Source organism: Neolamprologus brichardi, chromosome 15 (genome assembly GCF_056152115.1).
Source record: "Neolamprologus brichardi isolate AB-2024 chromosome 15, ASM5615211v1, whole genome shotgun sequence".
Taxonomy (NCBI): domain Eukaryota; kingdom Metazoa; phylum Chordata; class Actinopteri; order Cichliformes; family Cichlidae; genus Neolamprologus; species Neolamprologus brichardi.
In genome coordinates, this window is record NC_142118.1 from 13,590,827 (window position 1) to 13,610,929 (window position 20,103).

The 20,103-nt window shown below is 40.1% G+C and overlaps 1 protein-coding gene across 1 annotated transcript; it reads right to left on the minus strand.

Moving 5' to 3' along the window:
* Nucleotides 1-641: 641 nt before the first annotated feature.
* si:dkey-12h9.6 (macoilin-1) lies at nt 642-15,292 on the minus strand. The gene is made up of 11 exons (XM_006792553.3): nt 15,020-15,292; nt 13,350-13,491; nt 13,039-13,165; nt 12,790-12,913; nt 12,407-12,585; nt 10,251-10,734; nt 10,021-10,179; nt 8,913-9,083; nt 7,253-7,379; nt 6,367-6,541; nt 642-3,987 (listed from the first exon to the last, which is right to left on the minus strand). The coding sequence occupies exons 1-11, from the start codon at nt 15,094-15,096 to the stop codon at nt 3,797-3,799; spliced, it is 1,956 nt and encodes a 651-aa protein (XP_006792616.2). The 5' UTR covers nt 15,097-15,292; the 3' UTR covers nt 642-3,796.
* Nucleotides 15,293-20,103: the final 4,811 nt, after the last annotated feature.

Sequence of the window (20,103 nt, forward strand, 5' to 3'; positions counted from 1 at the left end):
CAGGGATTTAGATAGGGTCGTTATTCGTGTGTTGCGTTCGTTTTACCTCGGAAACCTGGGAACCCAAACCTGGGAATGATGTCACACTCGAGTAAACGGCGTTCTGGTTAGTCTCGTCAGAGAAGCCGGGATTCCAATATGGCGACGCCTTCGAAAACGGTTGTTTTGGTAGCCCTCTACAAAAACAAATTACTACTAAACACATATTCAGCTCATCTGTAGAATTTCCGAGTTCCGAGCACAATGGAAAGCACCACAACTGCAGTTTCCACGTTGGACGTAAAAAGCGCACGTGACGCTATGACGTAGGCTAGAATCTTAGACCACTGAAGCACTTAATCTACCATCATATTTTATTTATCTACATGGCCTGACTGGAGGAAATATTATTTTGGTTAAATATTGACTATTTGTGAGGCTGAAAATACTTTTAAGTTTGCAGAAATAGATTAAAACAGAACGATAAAAAGTGACACATAAAACAAACATTGTTCATTTCTAATTTAGTTTCATTCCTTTCATCATTAACTTGCACTCACACTACTACACTGCCATTTTAGGTTCAGGCCATTAGGTGGCACAGTGCACTTGTGGCAGGATAGTGCTAACATGTAAGCAAGCTAGAAGACTGGCATCCTTGCTGGGTATTCAGTTAGTCGAGCAACACATTAATAAGAGAATTCTGAGTAAAACCAAAGTTTCTTTCCCTAGTAACTAGTTACTCTGAAAGTAACGAGTAAGTAACCGAGTTCAAAATGTCTTCAAACCCATGCCCCAAAGGCACTCTGTAACTTAGTTCAGCATGAATCTACAGATCAGAAAAAGAGATCATCTTAAATAATCTCAGTGTCTCTTGTTGATCTGTTGTGAGGCCAAAAAGTTTATGAAGATGATCTTTATTAGCCATTACACTAAAGTTTTCAGAAAACACTTCCATTTGCAGAAGAAGTCAATTTTGCTCGTTTTACCTTCAAAGTCAGAAAATGACACCATAAATGGCTCCTGAGTGAAGGAACATGCACACGTCTGCACAAATGAGACTCATTTGATAACTCAAATAATTTATACAAAACAGGGTCCTGGTGTATCAGGAGTGTGATCTCCAGCCTCAGAGCATCATTGTTTGAATTAACAATTGTTCGTCCAAAAACGTTAAGAAACTGTAGCCCTTGTACAAGTACATCCATGTACATAAAGTCACAATGTGTGCTCAAATAACGGTTGAATAAAACACATTTCATGCTGACAAACACAGTGCCGTACAAAATGACAGCAGTATAAGAAGAACAGCAAGACTAAAAAATATTTTTGATATAAAACACCCTAAAAACACGCTCTAAATAAAAAGCTACCAAAATGGCGACATCCAGTTCGTGAGTGTTTTTCAGCTGCGTGGGTAATTTTTCAATTCTGTACACTGAGTAAAAAAAAATAAATTAAGAAAGAAATGAAGCAAAAACTACAAAAACAGTACATAGCACTTCAATTTAAACACATTACTCTTTCACATTAAAATTTGTGTTTTACTTCCGAGTTTGAAAGTATATAGGCACAGTAATTTCATCCGTGAGCCATGTTTCGTCAACACCGTCCCCCTTGTCCTTCACGGCTCTGCTTTACCTCTCGGACAAGGTCGCAGTCTCTCTTCCAGATGCCACTGTGGAGCCACGAGCTGCCAAACATCAAAAAAATAGCTGGCTCTCAGTCGCAGCTGAAGTGAGCTTTCTTTTAAAAAAATTATCAGGTCAGTAAGACAATAAAACATCACTTAACTATTCTCAAGAGTCTCCCGGACGGCAGGAATATTCATACAAAGATGCCGCCTGTTATGCAGGAATAATCCAACTCTGAAGGGTTTCATTCCAAAGCTCTGCGTTGAACGCACATATTTTGTCTGAATTTCAGCACAATTAAGATACTCCTAAATCTCTATTTACAGGCACACACAAGAACATCTTGGTGCATACTTGTTTCAAACATTTGGGGTATGTTAAATAGTCACATTTACACTTTGATAGAATGGTACGAGGATCGGCCACAACATTAAAACCAGACAGGTGAAGTGAACAACATTGATCATCTTGTTATAATTTTCAGCAGGAAGATTTTAAATTCACTTTGAAACCCACCCACTCATCTGTTTTCGGGTCTGGGTCAGAGCTTCCAGCAATTCCGGGGTCTGCCTGAGGGCCTCCTTCCAGTAGGAAACACCTCCCCTAGGAGGCATCCTTGTCATACGCCCCTCCTGAACAACCCAGCTTCTTATCGTATCTCTAAGGGAGAGCCCACCCTGCCTTTGTAGAAAACTCTTACAGTGTCTGAAAGAATGAGATCCATCTACAGCACGTGGCCTTAGGTGAGAGTGGAAAGCAGATCAACCCGGAAATCACTACAAAAGAATACGGGTTTATCGTCCACTTAAATACTTCGGCAGGCAAACCAAACACCCGCTACATGGTAATGGCGTTTCCCGATGGCAGCGTTCTCCCACAAAAAGTGCTCATGAGCATATGAAGAAGCGCAGAAAACAACCTAAGGCGGTGATGGTACTCAGTTTGGGACAACAGACACCTGAAGAGACCATGGAAGAGTAGTCCCTCCTCTTAAAGGGTCTCAATCCGAACTCTCAATCCAAATCGAGCCCAACTCAAAACCTACAGAAAACATGCAGCAATCCAAGGACCTGCAGCAGGGCAGATCCGTGAAGGTTTTCATGGCTCAAGAGGGCCCTGCACATTATTCAGCTGGTGGTTTTAATGATGTAGCCGACCAGGTTATATAAATGTGTATACATATATATATATACCAAATTTATTATTCAAAATTTTTTCTCCAACAGAGACATTTAGAGAAACAAGTTCATTATCATAACCACTGAGGCTTTGACAAAAGTCTGTATACGAATTTCTCATCTTTCTATAATCATGTTTAGACATGAATGTAAATAATGTTCACAACTCCAATATTTGCCCAAAATCCGTTAAAGATTTAAGTCTAAAATTTGGCCTCTTTTTCAAAGAAAAGCAGAGACGGTGAAAAAAGCGTGATGGCTGATTTCCAGTTTCAGAGTCACGTGGTTTGACTATCACAACTGACTGAGACACCGGAACAGAAGTCAGCCACTGTTTTCTTAATTTTATGATCAGTACCTGTACTGCTGGACCTCAATGATCATTTTGTTCTAATAAATACTGACAGATAGGGCTTAAAAAGATATTACTTTGAATCTTCTTGTCAGTATTGCAGCAGACCAAGAAAACTCTGAATTCTTACACATCTGTAAGTTTAACACATGAACGGACTTAAATAATGTTGTTTGGTTAACTTTACTTTCATGCCAGGAGTTAAACTGTAAAGAGCTTTTTAATTAAGTATTTTATAGCTGCAGCAGAGAACCTGTCAGTGCCATCTTCCTCTGGGCATGTCCACATCGGGCACCAGGTCTTCATTCAGATAAATCTACTTGGTTTGTATCTCTGCTGACACCTGCATTTGTATTTAATCGGGATAAGTAAACCTTTTTTTTTTCTTGTTCAAAAAAATGACCAGCTCTGCATATTAGATACCTCATTTTGGAGTGAAACTCTTCGACCTGTGATGTGGCAGAAAACAGGAAATATACAGAATGATATCAAGTTAGCACCAACAGTGCAGCAAAAGGCATTCGACTCGTGGAGGCTTGGCCTGGTTCCACTCATGGCTGGAAGTAGAGGACTTCGCGGTGTTGTTTAGCTCTGTGATAAACTCGTCCGGATCTGACGAGTTCTGATGAGGTGTGAAAGCTCTGGGACGTCCCCTATTTCTTCAAACACTGGTACATCAATGCTCGTGGATTCAACACGTAGCGCTCGGAGTTGAGCAACTTGGTGAGATTCTGTGGCACGTGGGGCCGGGGCGCCATGTAGGACATGCCGGGGCTCACCGCCATCACCTCGGCAATCTTCTTCTTCATCTCACATATCTCCCTGTCCTGCTTCATCACCTTATCTGTCAGAGGAAGGTGTAGATGTAAGGAGATAGATACTGAATGAGCTGCAATGCATAGGATTTCTGTTATTTCTGCACTCGAATGTAAGCCGAGCAAGATTTTCTCTGTCCGTGCAAAATCCCCTTAATCTTGACCTTAAGCTCAAATCGCAGTAATGAGCTAGATGGATTATTCAAAGAAGACTTTATCTGAGCAGAAGTAGTCTAAACTCATCGCTAAGATTTGTGGTATCAAGTGTGTTATCTACATTTGGCTGAAATTCCCCACAAGGAGGAGAAGTAGTCGTGTGAGGTCTGACAACTGAAATGTTAAAACACCCTCTATTAAACCACAAAATCATTGGGTTTAATTTAATGGATTTTTGGTCGAATGCCTGAAATCAGATCTGCAGTTTAGCACAGCTCTGACATTTCTCCAGGCCTGAGACTGGCAGTAGGATTACAGTAGCCTGTCACCTCTAGAGGCTGGGGTTATGTCTCCACCTGCTCTCAAACTGGGAACATTTCACATGTTAAGTGAATGTGTTAACCACTACACCACAGAGCCACTTTCATAGTCTCTCACTAACCATTAAAAGCACTTGCCAAAGACAGTACAAAGGAAAAAATTAAGCTAGTGCAAAACTTTCTTTCTTTCTAATGGTCAGGAGGGGAATGCACGGTGAACAGCTCTCAGCAGCCTCGCTCTGTCACCTCAGTACACACTTTCTGATGCATACGCAGTCTCAACTGATAGTTTCAGGTCGTACTGATGAAACAAGAAGTTCACTTTGTAAATAAAGGTCCATGTTAGAGTCAGACAGCGGCATCATCCATGGTATGCTCAGAGGCTTGACCATCCGGTACCCTCAGTTTTTCAGGCAGATCAACCTTGAGGTTAAGGTGACAGAGATTTGAACACCTACTGTATCTTGGACGTCTATGCTGACAACAATACCCCATCGGCCTTTTACGACTGATGGGTAAAAAGCTGAAATGGCAAAACTGCTTCAAATCGGGACTTCATTAACCAATTGGTAACATCATGGTGGCTGCATCCATCTTTTATACTTTCTATGCTACTGACAAGTGGCTTAAAGGAAGATTACAGAAGTTCTTGGGGATAATACGCCTCATCGTATTATCCTAATCATACACAGTGGCACTGGCACTAGCTTTTTACTACTGCCAATTGGATTCAAGCTTCCAAAATACAACATATAAACAAAAGTACTGGAGCAACTACACACTACACCTACAGGAACTGCTCAGCAATGGAAACCCATGCCATGAAGCTCCCACTAAGCTCTTTAGAACAACTCAATCTTTCTTTTACAATTGCTTGTAAAGGCAATGTCACTGAACAAAAACTGAACTCAAAGATAAAGAGGTGTGGTCCAACACTATTGTGTATGTAATTTATCATAACTGGCATCAATTTGTGAAGAATTTGTTTCCAAATATGTTTTTGTGTATTTTATATATTTGTGATAACCCAAAAGTAATCAATTTGGCTTTTTTTTTTTTTGAGGGAACCACAACAATGCTAAAAGAAAAACATTAAATAAACAATTTTTAAAAATCCCAATAGTCACACAGTTGTGCTGTTCAATCCGACTCACAATTTGCCCCACATATCATAGTTTACTTTTCCTTGACAGTAATTTCTAATCTAATGGCAGTTTGCAGATCAAACTGAAGAAGGCGAAAAATACACAGTGATGTAAATCAGGGATGTCAAACTGATTTTACAGTCCGTTTAAAGCATATCATATTTGATACATGAGTTTTTGAGACTTTTACACCATCAGTATGATTTTTTCCTAATTAATATATAACGTTTTTCCCCAGAAGGTTGACTAAACACTTCATTTTCAAACAAATTGAATTTTCTGGCATTTATGTCATGGTTCAGGATTTAACGGATTAAGTGTGAATAATTTTAACTAGACACCAAATCCCTCAGAGATCTTAATATAAGAAAAACGGTAGATCTTCTACATGATAAAGAAATTGCTGAAAGTCATCTGACGACTCTTTGAGCATAAATTGTAAGAAATAAATGTATAAAATTACAGAAGAAATTCTGGTTAGTCACTGTCCAGACTGTCCTGTAATTATAAAATAGGTTTTGTTAAGTCACAGAAAATATATTTTCTTTTGGTTTTACATTAATGTGGACCCCTTTCTGTCATTTAATAGTTTATCTATCACTTAAGTACTTTGGTGTCATATGAATGCCAGTGGGGGAGGTCTTTATCCATATGTAAAACCTGTAAAACCTCTGAAAATACAATAAAAGTCCCAAATTTATGTCATAGTATCCTTCACATTTTCCAAAGATGTCAGGTGGGTTTGACACCCCTGATCTGAATTAATATCAGAAATAAGTATATCAACCTTGGGCGATTTCTAGCTGTCTGCGGGCGTCTCCCAGCGCAGAGAAGAGGTCCAGTTTGATGCGAGTCTCAGCGCTCAGGTTGTACTCCAGATGTTGAGCCTTTTCCTGCATGGCTGACAAAGTGGACAGCAGCATATCTGTCTCTTTTTCCACACAGCGGTACTTTCCCAGAGCCTGAGTCCAGAGAACACATTAGCGGTAAGAATAAGTGCAAAACATCAAAATGCCAGTAGTAATTCCTGCAGCAACCACCTGTGGGAGTTGGTGCTTTGGTTTCCTGAGTATCTTTTTTTTTGTATTTCAGACAGGCACAGTTTACGCTCAGAAAACCAATGCACCACACACATAATTACTTCCAAACAGTGATGACGGCCAGCCAGCCATTCAAAAAACATAAAATCTGCAGCACATTATCATTAAGATATTTTGAAAGATGACTCTTTCTGGGTTAACAATTTGCCTTTTGTGAAAGGTGATAAAAACGTGTAATGTTTTTGTGAAAGACCTGGCTTCTAGTACAGCATGCTCCATGGAAAGTATGCCACTAAAATGACATCAAATACCACACAGAACCACAATTTACACACCTAATGTCACACAAAAACACCCATACAGTAATGCTGCATACTGATGTGATGACAGTGCATTATGGTGACCGCAGGCCAAAATAAAACAGATAACAAAAAAAATGCTCAAGTTCCTCAATGAAAACCATTCTGTTTTCTTAGAGAACAAAAGGAGTAAACACACAAAAATCAGAAACAGCAAATCAAACGGCAAAAGAAGGACTTCATGACCAAACTGAGGACAACCGAGCACTGGATCACTTGAGACTCACAGACACTTAAATGCACAAGTTCATTCCCAAATAGAGTAAAAAGATACCTCAACATCACTCTCTAGATCTACCACACGACTCTCTTTCACTTGATACTCCAGTTGTAGTTGTTTGTACTCTGTCTCTAGCTCTTTAACCTTTTTCCTTAACATTTGGGTTTCACAGTGTTCCTGCCTGGTGTGGGAAACGGAGAAAATGAGAGCGTTTGAGCAGTGACAGAGAGGCTTTGGCGGGAACTGAAGACCAGTTTCCACAGAAAGAAGCAGAACATTTGATTTGCATTATAAACACTGATGTTTTCTTTTTCAATTATTTTGAACACACACAAGAGAGATTTCTTTAAAAGAAGTAACTGCTTATGGTAGATTAAAGAATCATCTGTTTTCTTGCAGAGAATTAGAGGAAAAGATCAATGTCACTCTTGGTTAGCTTAGAGCTAAGACAGGAACGCGGGAAAAGCAGCTAGCTCGGCTTTGTTCAAAGATAGCATACGCTCTTTGGCCACTCAAGTACGCCTGTTGAACAGCTCATTAGCGCAAATATCTCATCAGCCAATTACATGGAAGCAACTCAGTTCATTCAAGCTTGCAGATTCATTCAAATAGATCAGAATGAAGAATAAAAGCGATCAAAGTCACTTTGTTTGTAGCACAGCGAATTGTGCCAGTATTTCAGAAAGTGATGATCTACTGGAATTTTCCCACACAACCATCTCTAGGGTTTACAGAGAAGGTCAAGAAGAGAAAATATCCAGTCAGTGGCACTTCTCTGGGAGAAAATGCCTTATTTTGTTTTTTAAAACGTGTCAACCCTGTATTGGACTATTTCTTGGCTAACCTTTAGCGAAAGAATGCCAAATTAAACAGTAAAGTGTCGGTTAGCATGGTTTCAGTCCCACAGGCTTCAACACTGGTAAATGTATTCCCAACCAGTTGGTGAGTGGTTGTAAAGCTGTTCACAAAGGATGCTGCACTGGAAACTTCTTTCAATTGCTTTGATTACTAGCAGGTTGCCATGGTCGCCCCTATTTTACATGGAAGTCGCTGACTTGCCTGCAAATGCTGGATAACTATTTACTGTGCTGTAGTGGAACTTCAAAAACTGCGACATAACCCAGAAATGGAGTTCAGTGACTTTCTAAGCAAATGTTGTAACTGCATGTGTTGACCCAACATGTATTTATGTTTCTATGGAGGTTACACCATAGGTTGCAGTATAGGATTTCAGTGGAGGTTGCAGTTACGACATACCTATGGTACAGACTTCCTGCTGAATCATAATTCTTGCTGTAAGGATGACCGTGGAAATCTGTGAGCAACCAAAGCAGCTGCAAGGTAGTTTTCTTTGTAGCACTCTCTTTGCAATCGATTTCACCGACCAACTCCCAGCAACATGCTGAGCAGTTAAGGAATACACATTTTTACTTAGCAAGTGCTGGTTGCCAGAGGGCCACTGACTGGTCTCTGGGCCTGCGTGACTGAGGCTTAAGGTCTAAGTGATGACTGGCAGCCTTCTTAACCTCTGAACAACGCAAGGCTAACTGGCTAAGGAAGGCTACTCAAAATAATGTTAATCTCCTCATCTAACTCTCAACAAGAAAGCAAGTAAACATCATTTAAACCAAATGTTTGGCCACATGCTTACAGCAACATTTAACTCAGAGCAAGTTTCAGGAAATATAAGAGGCGATTTAAAAGTGTGGGTTACCTGTTTGTTAGACTCCGCGCTGTGCTCGCCGCCTCCTCCAGTTTTTGAGCCTGAAGCTCAGCCAACTGCTTCTCAGCAGAGAGTCTGGCCTCTGCCTCTGCTCTGGTCTTCTTCTCCAGCATCACACAAGTCTGCTTGTCCCTCTGCTTGTTTTTAGTTAGGCACAGAATCCTGAAGGGATGACATTAAAGTGGTTTTAAATAAGTTGCAGAAAAAGAGCATCAATATGTGGGTTACTGCCACATGCAAATGGACTCGTTTGAGATCAGCATCAAGCATACTTCAAAAACAGACATAAATGTTGAACAGGTTTCTTATCATCCTTGTAGTTGTTGTAGTCACTGGAGAGCACCTTCCTTTAAAAAAACTGGAGCATGTCTTATCAAAGCTGGTGGTGCTGATCAAAACTGCATAACATGCTCTTCTCAAATGCGATTTTATAGCCTTTGGCTGCCGGACGTGGCTTTGATGTGGTAAATGTGTTAGGAGTACCTCTGTAGTGGGATAAAATAACTAACTGAGCCTCCCTCCCCCCATTTTTTAGCTCTAAATGTGCTTAGAGTGATAATCTGAGTCACATATTGGAGGAAAAGGAGGAGTGGAAACAAAATTTGCATTAAAAAACATAAGAAAAGTAGATACTGTGGCAAAGTACAGGTAATAAAAATGGTTTGTGCGACAAAGCAGGTCTGCAGCAGCAAAGTCAGTGATCTCATCATATTCTCTTTTATATAGTGATATGCTATACTTCATTCATACAGCACATTCACCTGATCTGATATTGTAGCTTTACACACAAACCTTTTGTTTTTCTTGTGCAGGTTTTTAATTCTACAGTGACAGTTAAGTTCAAATCGTTTGCTTTGTTTTATGGACAGAAGAAACCATTTCATTGTCACTTTAGGTTTGGGTAAGATGGGATAAACATTTTTTCATATTTACTGACAGTAGCTACGGTATTTTAAGTACTATAAAATCCGGTTTTGTGTGATAACAACTGGTGCACTACTCGAAAAGTAGAGGGTTAAAAGTCTACAATATAATATCTTTAGGTAGCTTTTGCCTGTTTAGTTATTTATTCCCATGAAAAGGATTCAAAGACACTCACTTGCTCTGGAGAAGCATGTTGGACTGTCTGAGCAGGGAAACCTCTGGTCTAAGGCTCCTCTCGCTGTTGGTCAGGTTGCAGATGTGACTTCGAAGCTCCTGTTCGGTCTGCCTGCTCGACTGCAGCTCACTCTTCAGCCTCCTCAGCTCCTGCTCCAGCCTTTGAGATAAAAAACAATATTTTAGCACTGCTGTAAGCATCACCCGAGTCAAGCTTAGCTAAATACTTACTTGCTTGTCTGTTCAGTGTGGTAACTCTGAGCTGCTGTGGCGCTCTTTTCTGCTGCGTCCCTGTTGGGGCTGACTGTTTTGGAGCTGGACCTGTGTTTCTTCTCAGTCCTTCCCGCAGGAGGTGAAGGAGTATTTGAGCTGCTTCTTCTGGCTTTTGGTGAGGAGTTCTTAGCTGCTCGCGTTGCTTTGCTGCCGTGCTCCTCTTGAGGTAGATTTTCTGGAGTTGTTGATGATTCCGGTCCTCCTGTGCTGCTGTGCAGCAGATCTTTGGACTCACCCACACTGGGTTTGGATGATGACGACGATGACGATGGTGGCCGGCGGTTTGGTTCGGCTGACCTCACCTCCTGTGACCCTTTCTCTGTTGCTCTCTCCTCGCTGCGGATCTGGAGGCAGTCCACGGTGTGTGCCTCATCTTGGGCCACCACAGCACCGTTCTGACACTGATACTGACTCGACTCAGGCTTGACTTTCCATTTGGAGGCTGTAAAAACAAAACAGGTCAGTTTTAGGAGTCTACTATGGAGCTCAGAAACATCTAGGATGAGTAAACATTTATGGCTATCCTCACTTTGGTATGAACTAACATTTAAAACTTTAAACAGGGCCAGCATCAGTCACTAGAATTACTTATTAATCACAATGAATTCTCACTGACTTAATCCAACCAAAAGATTTGCCTGCAGTCCTTTCACTAATCCTATGGAGTGATAAACAGGTTCTCCACTGCTTTGCACAGTTTACACCAGGGATGTCAAATCCAGTTTACATCATGGGGCACACACAGCCCACTTTGATCTTAAGTGCACCCGAAACACCCCTTTCTGTCAGTGTTTAAATTAAATAAATATAAGAAAAACTCAGTTTTTCTTATATTAAGAAAATCTCAGGTCTTCTATATGATAAAGAAATGTTGCTATAGTGAAAGAAAGTCATCTGACAACTCTTTGAGCTTAAATTGTAAGAAAAACGTGTGAAATTACAGAAATCATTCTAACGGATCATTGCCCAAACTGTCCTGGAATAATAAAACATTCTCCTATTTGTTAAATTACAGAAAATAAATGTATGTATGTATGTAGGTAGGTATGTAGGAAGGTAGTACTGTGGGCACATTGTAAAAAAAACAGACATTTTTCCAATACATAGTTAAAAACACAAACTTTTCAGTGATTTAAATAGTCAAAATCACTCAATTACTTTGGTGTAGTATGAATGCCAGTGGGGGAGGTCTTTATCCATAGGAAAAGCTGTAAAACTTTTTAAAAGTCCAGCATAAGCTGGTTGAGAAAATGGGTGGATTTATGACGGGGACCACATTTTTTCATATTAGCATTATGTTGTTTTCAGTAAGACATGAAAGAAATAATTTGCTCTGTAAAGTGTGGGGTTATAAATTAAGATTTTTATTTAGACTTACTTTGGCCACCACAGGATTTTGAACCACAGTGGTTTCTACTTGCATCTTTTATATACAGCCCAAATCTCACCAGTACTGACTAGTAATGTGTGCCGAGTTTGTAATTAGTAAAATAGCCAGAAAATGAAAACATGGGTAGACATGACTGTTTTTTGTTTGTTTTTTTTAAAAAAAAAGCAAACAAAATCTACATCTTAAAATTTCAAATTTATTTTTTATTATGCACGTATTGAAATTTCTTTTTTGTCAAAATTGTTTTAAAAATGTCCATTTTTGCACCTTTGCTTCTTATTCCTTTCCCTTCATCTCTGTCCATGTTAGTTTCTCCCCCTATCATGTAATTACCATATTAAATGATACATTTATACATCGGTATGCAGCACTTATCTATTTTCAGAAGCACTCTGAAATATTTTGATAGCACAAAGCGTCAAACAGTTGCAGTAACAAGAAGATTGCTTACTTTGTTGTGCCAGCAGCAACACATCATATTCTAGGAGGTTATTAAATACAGTTTCAGCTTGGGACTTTTACTGTCTGCGTCTTCTCAGCGAACTGACTCACAAATGTTTGTTGTAATCACCTGACTGAGTGGCCCCATAAGTGGAGATTGTAATAAACTGTCAGCTTGAAAACAAGAACGACCGAAACCAAAAGAAGAGTGAAAAACCCTCCAGATAGTAAGAATGGTAGGTGGCAGTGTAAATGCATGGATGGTGCAGGTGCACAGACTCACTGCTGCTGCCATCTGTGCCTGTCTTGGGATAAACCTGCAGGCCTGGGGGGAGTGAGTGCTGAAGGAGGTGCATGTGGAAGTCATTCTCACTCTGCACTGCTTTCTGTATGCGCAGCTTAAAGATGTTGGTGAAGTAGCAGGTGGCATCAAACCCCAGATAAACTACAGGATATCCAATACTGAAAGTGAATACAAGGCAGTTAGAATAGAATAGAACAGCCCTTTATTGTCATTGGACATGTACCAGGAATTTGTGGGTGCTCTGCATTAACTGTGCCGGAATAAATTATAAATATTAGAAAGTAGTCAGTATATAATATTTCAATGATGAAATATTAAATACTAAATCTAAACTTTATACGTTTTGTATCAAATAAACATACCAGTGAGCGGCAAAAAGATGGGACAGGTTGGCATGTGAGGTTTTAAGGTCTTTGAGTCGAAGTGAAGCCTCTGTGTACACGAGCAGGATCCACAGAGACACAGTTGATATACAGATGCCCTTCTCTGAGGAAAAATAATCAGATGAGAAGAAAATTACTAATAAATTAAAATAAGAGAATATTTTTGATTTTATGAGATGAAGAAAGTTGGGCAGATTTTGCCAAGTGGATGATAATTGTCATACTCACCTGTGTGCCATATGTAATTGAATAACACATAGGTGCTCGCCACAAAGAACAGCCAGTGCAAAGGAACAAAAATTAAACAAAAGATGTCCAGAGTGAAGGCAGCGCAAACAAAAACAACACAAATAACCTGCAAACAAAAAGGGAAAGAAAAACAACAACAACAGGAAAGTAAAATGTGAGTAATTCACTGAAAATAGAAGAAAAGCCATGTTCTTGTTCACTGCGTGAAGCCTACTACACATCACTGGCTGGCTTATCATCATCAGGGCCAGTGCACAGAATATGAAATCACACACAGCAGGAGTCCTCACCAGCCCATGGCAGTGGAAAGTGGTGTACACGCTCCCAAAGAAGAGCCAGCACGGCCACAGGTACTCCAGTCTGAATTCAAGGATGAAGTCTGCCAGCAGCACCAGTGTCCACATCACCATAAACTTCAGGAAGGTGTACGCGCTATAAAGACATGCAGACATTATTAAAAAGAAGAAAGAAAAAATCAATCCACCTTCATTATTATTATTTCACTTTGAGCTCATGGCTAACAAACGTGCCTCTTCCTCTGAATCCAGTAAATAAAGGCTGTCAGATAAAGCACCAGATACTCACACACAGCCCAGTATGAGACGGGAAACTGCAAAAACGGCATTAACCTCTAATTGAGCCAGCTGCGTCTTAAAAATACAGTCCTTCCTTTTAAGCAGTGCCACTATAACAAGAACAATGACTGTTCCCTCATTTTATTAGGCAGCCGCAAGCCAAACAGGAGCTGTGGTTTTCCTCCTTTGTTCTGCTCATCCATAGGCTGCTATCACATCACCCCTTCTTTGTTTGGTAACCATGGCAATATTTCATCTGGAGGAGAGAGGGAGCACCACAGCATCCTTCTGCAAGTCCACAACAGCCTTTCAATTTTACTTATAAAGAATGCATTTCAATTAATCTCACTTGTATTTATATTCTAAGTAACTACTAACTGTGCAGGTTGTTCCACAAAAAATTAGAAAATAAATTAGAATCAGCTGGGAGAGGGCTTTTAAACGACATATTAAATTCATCCTAGAAGCCCAATATAGTCTTTTTTATTATCTTATTCTCCTTGAGTAGCATACTTAATTGGCCTAATAAAACTACTAAACAGAGCTGATGTAACTTTAGTTCTCTATATGATGTTATTGAAATAGCGCCCTTTATTGTATTTAGCACTAACACTAAATATAATTACCAAACAAGCTAGTGAAGTGTAAAGGAATCACCACAGCGTCTTTAATTCTCCAATCAAGTTCTTATCTGCTTTGTAATATTTCCAGTAGTGTAATTCAATTATATGTGTTTGTGTGAAATCACTGCACACAAAGAGCAAGAAATTTAATATGTGACTGGCACACAAAATAAAATAGGACGTCTAAATCTCAAAAATAAACACCATCTCTTGCACGTGTTTTTTGTGTAAAGAAAGAAAGAAAGAAAGAAAGAAAGAAAGAAAGGTGCAAAAAAAGAAAAAGTGGTGTTCCTTTCTTATTTGCGTGTCTTTTCTTGTCTGGACTCAGTCTAGACGCTTCCAGATTGTGTGTGCCAAATAAGCCAAACAGGAATGCGCGTTTGTTTCTATTTTTCCAAAGGACGAATGTAAATAAATAAACAAAACGCAATGTGGCCGTGTTAATTTCACGCGCGATTAAGAGTGGAGGATAGAGCAGGCAGTGAGAACGCAGATGAGACGAAAGCAGGCCGACGTCAACTTGCACAGCTTCTGTTTTTATTCTGTAAACAAGGCGGGCTGAAGTAACCCGGCGCAACATTTGCGCCTTAATTCCGCCGCACTGAGGCTAATTAAAGCGCCACGCTGGCTCATTTAGGATGTGAGGGGCGGATGGAGGTGATGGGATGCGAGTCAGACAGGTGAGCGGGATGACGACGGCTGAAATCTACACAAAGACGGCCACCACAACAAAAGCAGCCGCCGGGCGCCGCGGCTCGCTACCTTTCAGACAGCTTCTCCGTGATTTTCAGCTTTTTCATCTTCCGTAGCCTGTTCGCGTCCACATAACGTTTCTTCATCTTATGGCTTCTGTTCCCCGCGTGCTGATGTTGGACACACTGCAGCAGAGGCGACAGCGACGGGGGATAAACGACAGAGCCGAGAGGAAAGACAAAACAGCCCGGCTCCCTCTTTGTGGATGAAGATGCTCACTTCAACCTGTGACGATGTCTGCGAGCAAATGTAGAGGACCGACACTTCTGCGCATGCTCAGTGGAGGTTGTACCTACAAGCGTTTATCGCAGAAGGGGAGCAAATCAACACACTGTACACATGTGTTCTGTTAATTATGACACACACTGCACAAAAATACTAACCGGGCTCATTATAAGTTCGATAATAAAGGTGACTATCATTCAACTCTCAGTTTTTTAGTCTCTTTCAGTTCCTTGATTTGGTTTTAAACTCCATAATTTTACTGTTTCAATCCAAAGCGTGTCAAACATCAGGTCCGGGGACCCGGCGAAGACTCCTGTGCAGCCCACTGGACAGTTTTGGAAAATGTGATGGAGGGACTTCTAACTGTATTACAGCTTTTTCTACTGATCAGGACTCCCCCCTGCAGTAATTAAGTGAGAGATAAACATTGTCTACTATAGAAATTGCTTTTTTGTTTATTTTGTTTAGTTTTTCTTTTTGGGGGGTGGAGCCTTATTGAAATAAAAGCAAGACATTTTCTGCCAATTAACAAAAACTTCAGTTTTTTAATTAGCTAAAGGACAGGCTGGGCAATAAGCTATTACAACTTTTTCTGTAATTGTATACAGTATCTTACAATGAAAGCTCCAAAAGTTGTACTGGCAGATGATTTTCATTTACTACAGCAGCATGTCTTTGTCATGTAGAAAATACAGTTGAGACTGCATTACCTTTTTATATTAAGATATCTGAAGGATTAAATGTGTAGTTTACACTGATTTTTGCTGTTTTCACTGGTCTGGTCTACTTAATATAAAACAGATGTTAAATGAGTTGACAGGTGAGATGTTAATTTGTTATAACATTAAGTTAAACGCAAGTAACTTAAATGTCTGAAGGTTCTCACAGAGCTCATTGTAAAACCTGGACCTACCCTATCGTGTGATTTCCTGCGGTCAGATGGCCCAGGGTGTGAGTAGGCGTTAAGGCGTCTGGGAAGGGATCTCAAAACTGGATTATAGATGGCAGACAGACACAAACAAACAAAACAGTTTACGACACCAACTGTCTGCAAACGGTTTTGTTGGTCTGCAGCCTGTTTTGTTTGTTTGTATCTGTCTGCCATCTATAATCCAGCTTTGAGATCCCTTCCCAGACGCCTTAACAGCCACTCACACCCTGGGACATCTGACCTCAGGAAATCACACGATAGGGTGGGTCCAGGTTTCACAATGAGCTCACCCAAAACCGTGGCTGATTGTGACCCACACCCGTTTTCACACCTTGGCTCATGTGATTAGGTAGAGGATCATCAAGGGGTTCTTTGTCCCTCTTTGGGGGATACTCCCACTGGGTTTAAATCTGGGACTCTCCACCATTTGACCTTTAGAACTGAAGAAGCTTCTTGGATGAGAGGTCATCTTCAAGCAACTTAAAGAAGTCCAGATGCTTTTCTTTCGAAACTCCTTAGACTAAGTAACTTAAATACACTCCTCGACTGATCTGAAAACGTGAACATCAAGTCAGTTAAACTTCAGGAAATCACTCAGTCTAGTAAGGAAATATAAAACAATGTGAATTTGTTTTACCTGCGTGGATGTGAATGAAAGTGACAAGTGCACTGGAGAGGCAAACCGTGAAATGGACACAGTGGACCTGCATGTTTGTTACACACTTTGCCATGCTATCTGGTTGACCCGATGCTAGCAATGGTCAGCAATCAGTCAGCAGGGAAATGGAGTAAAGTGACTGCTAAACCATTTCTGCTTTGGGAGGTTTTCTTCGTGTTGCTTCTGTGAGAAAGAAATACTTTAACTTAATTTAAATGTAATGTTTGGATTTTTTTGTGATAAAAAAAAACAATACACAAACAAAACAGGGATATGCAAATAAATGACACATAAACCATTTAAACAGTAGAAAATCTGACCATGTAGAACATGTTTTGTAGTGAATGGTCTTTACAGCTAGTTTTTATTCATAAGTCTGAGTACAGGAACACATTTTGTGCTCCACTGAAATGTTATGAAACAAGTGTTTACACTGCAAGGGAGCAGATTTATTTTTACTCAACAGAAATAAACCTGTTTTTTCAAGTAAGATAAGATTACTTTTGTGGAAATAAATGCAGAAAGTAGATGAAATAAAAGAGAAGGACTCCCCTAAATGATTGTGAATTGAATCATGATGACTGGATATACCACAGATGTAATTTGCCATACTTTGACCAACACCCTGTGTTTGATATATCGTTAGCTTGCAGTATTGTTATTACAATTTCTTCATATTTTATTGTATGAATTGTGTGTTTTTGCTTCAAAGGAGAAGTTTGCAGATCTGACCAGTTTTCCATAAGCTGAGAAGAATATAGAGAGGAGAAATATTATCAATGTTCTTAATCGCATTTGAATTTTGTAATACTATTTATAGTCATGTTAAAAATGTCTTCACAGGATTTCATGCAGTTCTGTGGAAAACTAAATAGATACCATGATTCAGTATTTTACAGAACCACATTCATTGAAGTTTGGAGGCATTGATTTATGCATAGCTCTCTTTAGGTCCCACCACAGCATTTGGACTTTGACTAAACCATCACATCACATTGATTGTTTTCTTGTCCAGCTGTTCTGTTGTAGATTTGCTGCTGTGATTGAGATCACTGTCCTGTCGCATGTCCCCAATTTTTTCAGAGCTCTTTCCAAAGTCAGTAAGTCGATAAAAGTCAAACAATTTGGTGTCTAAGGTTTAAAAATATGGTGAAAGGGTTTTTATTTGTGACTCACAGACGTGAAGTGATTGACTGTTTCAAAAAAGGTGATATGAGTGTCTTTTGCGCAGACAGTGTTGGGGAGTAACGGAATACATGTACCGCCATTACGTATTTAAAATACAAAATATGAGTAACTGTATTCCGTTACAGTTACCGTTTAAAAAGGTGGTATTTAGAATACAGTTACTTTGTTGAAATAAATGGATTACATGGCGGTACTTCCCTGTTTCATATTGTCGCGGGTCAGGACTGTTTGGGTTTTGTTTGACAGCTACGTTCTGTTGTTCCAGGTGGCAGCGTTACGGTTGCCATGGTTACAGGGTGACGCTCTCTCTCTGCGTGTTTTCTGGGTGAGAGAGGCCTTTTTGTTGTTGTGCTAAGCTAATAGGCAGAATGCTACCGGTATAGCTCTAAAGAATGTAGCATCATAGGCAGTGTAGTCCGTGCTGCAGGGAGAATGGACTGCCATACACGTTATGTGTCACAATGAACTCACCCGAAACTCTGGCTGATTGGGACCCACACCCAGTTCCACACCTTGGCTCAGGCGATTAGAGGATCATCAGGGGGTCCTTTTGTCCCTCTGTGGGGGGACACTCCCACCAGGTTTATATCTGGGACTCTCCACCATTTGACCTTAGAACTGAAGAAGCCTCTCGGATGAGAGGTGAAACGTCTTCAAGTAACTTAAAGAAGTCCAGACGCTTTGCTTTGCAAGCTCCTTTGACTACGATGACCTGGATGACTGAGAACCTTCACAGACATATTTTAAAAGTAACCTTCCCAACACTGTGCGCGGATGAGATTGCGTTTTTTCAAAGCATCGAAACATATGGAGAAAAATTATAACACAGAGCTGAATGTTTCAGACTAGACAAACTGCCAAAACCTCTGCTTTTACATGGATGGTCACATTTGTTAAAGTTCAGTTAGAATTCATTTGATTAGCAGCACCTGGCTAATTATCCTTTTATTTCCCATGGAAGCAGTAAGGATGCACTTAACGAGGAGTTTAATGCAATCTTCTGTTTGATATTCAAAATTACAGCAAAAGGAAACTATACATAGAAAAAAAAATTAATCACAGGGGTGCAGTGAAAACACACACCTGCGACACACAGGCATGACCAAGGACTTGTCCCAGGTGCAAATCAAGGCAGGTGTGGTTGTTCTCTCATTAGTCCTTGATTTTGTCTGTTTGTTTCACTCATGCCTAAGTGTTCCTGCCTGTATAAATCACACATGTGGGGCTCTTGGAGGATAACAGGTAACCGTGATGATGTACAGCTTTCCCCTGCTGCGCTCTGGAGTATTCGTGTAATAATTTCAAATATGCGATTGACATGAGTTAATAACGTTCCTCTGAACAAGACTTTCTTATTACAGCTTTAACAGAGCTTACAATAAGCATAAACAAAAGAGTTTTGCAGAGAACAATGTGTTATTTAAACATTAAAGATTAAATGGCCATTCTTCTGCTCTGCTCTCCAAAGAGGTGGAACAACAAGGCTGGGGCCAGTGCTGAGAAATAGGCCGATGCCTGATCCATTAGTCACAGGCCAGCCAGTAACAGAGCGATCAGCAGTAAGTTCCTGTTTCTTTGACTGTTTTAATGTAGTAACTACAAGGAATCAGTCATTTTTTTAAGTAGTTGAAGGGCACATACAGAAAATCACAGAAGCATGTAAATAGCAGCACATTATAAATCCTTATATGTTGGACAAATTAAAAAAAATATTAACCTTGTTTCTTGTGACATTTTGTTGGTCTAAGTTTTAGTGTTATTTCATGTTTGTCTTTTTTCTGTACTGTAATCATGTTTCATTTATTTGACCATTTTCTGAAGGGGCCCATCGTCATCATCAATTTCTTAGATTTCACAAGGCAAGACAGCAAATTTCCTTTGGGTTCTTAATGTGAGCACTCATTCATTTTGGGATTTAAAAAGTGTCGCCACACTGATTAAACTATCGCCTCCTCTTAGCCAACGTCTGTGGGGAAAATCTGTACATGTCCAGCTTTCAGAACACCTGGAGCAACGTAATCCAGACCTAGAACGACGAGGTGAAGGACTTCAGCTATGGAGTGGGTTCTGTCAATGGAGGAGTGGTGGGAC